The sequence below is a fragment of the Trichosurus vulpecula genome, chromosome 6 (assembly GCF_011100635.1).
Source record: "Trichosurus vulpecula isolate mTriVul1 chromosome 6, mTriVul1.pri, whole genome shotgun sequence".
Classification (NCBI taxonomy): Eukaryota; Metazoa; Chordata; class Mammalia; order Diprotodontia; family Phalangeridae; genus Trichosurus; species Trichosurus vulpecula.
This window is the reverse complement of record NC_050578.1, coordinates 99,312,698-99,315,738: the sequence shown is the minus strand read 5'-3', so window position 1 is coordinate 99,315,738 and position 3,041 is coordinate 99,312,698. Positions and strand designations below refer to the sequence as shown.

Genomic DNA, 3,041 nt, shown 5'->3' with positions numbered 1-3,041 from the left:
AAAGGTCAAGAATATCAAGGGAATAAATGAAAAAATAGAAAAGAAGATGGCTTAGCAATAACAGATCTCAAACTATATTATAAAGCAGTAATCATCAAAACTATCTAGTACTGGCTAAGAAACAGAGTAGTGGATCAGTGGAACAGATTAGGTACACAAGCCATAGTAGTCAATGATCACAGTAACCTAGTGTTTGATAAACTAAAAGACTCCAGCTTTTGGGATGAGAACTCACTATTTGACAAAAAGCTGTTTGGAAAACCGGAAAACAATAGGACATAAACCAGGTATAGACCAACATCTTTTACTCAGGGCCAGGGCCTCAGAGTAGGCATTTTCAATTGATCAATTGCACCAGGGCTGCAGGGTCTCTCCATTGGCCTGCTGTGCTGGGGAGATGGGGCCTCACAGCTGACCTTTGCTGAGGTCCTGGACTTTGTTGTTGGTTTGTGGTAGCACAGCAGCTGCTGCCTTGCCCAGATGCTGCCTGTAGTGGACTGTACTCCTCTTTTACCCAAGTGAGACAGACCTTTTCTGCTAACATTCTAAGTTTTTTACCCTGTCCTTTTCTTGGGTCTGTAGTTCCAGAATTCTCTTTGAGGCATCATAGTATAGTTGCTTGGAGGAAAATTTGGGAGAATTCAGGCAAGTGCCTGCCTTACTCCTCCACCTCGGCTCCATCTTCTCTGCTTTATTCAATAAAACACTTGTAAAAGCAAAATGTCCAGAGGATGACAAAAGGCCTCTAGCTCATGAGACACAAAGATTGATTGAAGGGAATTATCAGCCTAGACAAGAAAAGGCTTGTGGGGAGGAGGTGGGGATGATAGCTTTCTTCAACTATTTCAAGAGCTGCTTTGTAGAAAAATGACCTGTCTTATTCTGTTTTACCTCACAAGGTAGAAGTAGGAGAAATGGGTAAAAGTTACAGAAAAGTAGATTCCAGCTTGATATCTGGAAAAACTTTACCATCAGAATCATCTGTGCTGGTTGGATTGACCAAGGATTGTCAGTATTTTGAGGTGGGTAAGTATTTTGCTTGAGTATTTGAAGGGTCACTTACTCCTTAAAGTGGTCATTTGGCCTGCTGTTCTCATACCTCAATGCCTTCTGTTTATTCCATACCTTATAGCACCATGAGAATTTTCCTCTCTCTCAGACAAGTCTTCTCTCAGGAGAATCCCACTCCTCTTCTCACCATGTCTTCTCACCATGTCCCCAGTCTGCTGCCTTCTGTCTTCCTCTCTCCATGGGTTGCCCAGCACAACTGAAATCAATCAAGATAGACTGCCCTCTGTGTTCTCCCCCCTGACTTGAATTGGCACCGGGTGCCTGAATTCTTAGTGATGGTTCTGATAACAGTTAGAGCTGTCAAAAAATGTAACATAGTACTTTGAGAGGTTGAAGGTTTCTCTCTACTGGTGGTCATTCAAGAGGCTGGATGACCTTTTGTATGGGTTTATTGTCCTGGCAGGGATTGTATTTGATACCTTCTAAAGTACTCTTTAATATTGAGATTCCATGGGATGGTCAGAGACACCTAAAATATATAAAAATGCAGCTATTTCATAAATCAGATTGGCACATAACTATTCTGCTAGCTAGCATAATAATTTTGCTCATTTTCTTGGAATTTAGAAATGGCTTGGATAAATAATTTGCATGATTTGTGCTTTTCAAAGTCCAGTAGAATCTGAACCAATGCCCCCCTTTTGTCTAGACAAATTTCTCTGTATTAAGAAGAGATTTCTAAATAACTCTATTAATCAAATTTTTCAAAGGTAGCTGTGGTAATGTGTAAATATTTGAAAGCAACTCTAAGGACTTTATTTGGGAGGATTTTGAGAACAGGAATATCTTGAATCTTTTTGTCACCTTCATCATAATGAAAATTGATCTACAATCTTTTTTTTTTTTTTTTTGGTTCAAGTTTTATTCGAGATCATATACAAAACGTTTCCAGACCCAAGAGGGTTTAATCCTCCTCCTCTTCCTCTTCTTCATCCTGGTTGATCTGGAAGTACCGTAATTCGTAACTCTCCTTGCTATTGGCCACCACCCGAAGCCAATCTCGAAGATTGTTCTTCTTTAAGTACTTCTTTGTCAGGTACTTCAAATACCTTTTAGAAAGCGGCACCTCTGACCTCACGGTGATCTTGCTCTTGCTTCTCTCAATGGTCACAACTCCGCCCCCGAGGTTGCCAGCTTTTCCATTCACTTTGATTCGTTCTTGTAAGAACTGCTCAAAATTAGCTGCATCCATAATCCCATCTTCCACAGGATGGGTACAATCCAGGGTAAATTTGAGGACTTGCTTCTTTTTTTTGCCGCCCTTGATCACAGATTTCTTCACGGGCGCCATGGCGATCGAGGAGCCAGACGATCTACAATCTTTTTAAGGTTAACTAGGCATTTCACTTACATGATCTCATCCTCATAACTTTGCGGAGTTGATAGTAAAGGTAGTATTATTCCTAAATTTACAGGTGAGGAAACTGAAGGAGAGACAAGTTAAGTGGTCACCATTGGTCATGCAGTAAGTGAGCCTTGGGAAGCAGAATTCAATCTCAGGTCCTTCCTGATTATAAGTGAAACATTCTTGCTACTATGCTACACTGTCTCCTGTCTTCTTAAAAATTCTTTTTTGGCCATTGAACACAAAGAACAACCTTAAAAAGAAGAAAAATCACAAAAGGGTGTCTCAAAGAGGGTATTTTGAGAGGAAAAGATGACAGGTGGACAGGTATTTCTTTGCCATAGAGATGGTGGACATATTTAGCATTGGATGTTGTACCTATGAGCATCAGTTCTACCTGATTTTTTCTCTCTTCCTTTCTGTTCTTTCCATGAATCACTGCTCATATGAGCATCTGCCATAAAAAGTTAGAAATGGGGACTGCCTACACAAAAGCTTTGCCTCAACAAGCAGCCACTACTACATTCTGTGTTACCTGGCCAGTCAGTAGTGGGAATTCATTTTCTTTCTGCTTGTATAGGTAAAGGTGAGTGGGATAGTGAAGACCTCTCATGAAATCTAAGTA

At 40.5% G+C, this 3,041-nt stretch overlaps 1 protein-coding gene across 1 annotated transcript; it reads right to left on the bottom strand.

The window, feature by feature from the left end:
- Positions 1-1,917: 1,917 nt before the first annotated feature.
- On the bottom strand, positions 1,918-2,371 carry LOC118853881 (60S ribosomal protein L22-like). The gene has a single exon (XM_036764119.1). It carries the CDS (start codon positions 2,360-2,362, stop codon positions 1,976-1,978), a length of 387 nt encoding a protein of 128 aa, XP_036620014.1. The 5' UTR covers positions 2,363-2,371; the 3' UTR covers positions 1,918-1,975.
- Between the last annotated feature and the right edge of the window lie 670 nt (positions 2,372-3,041).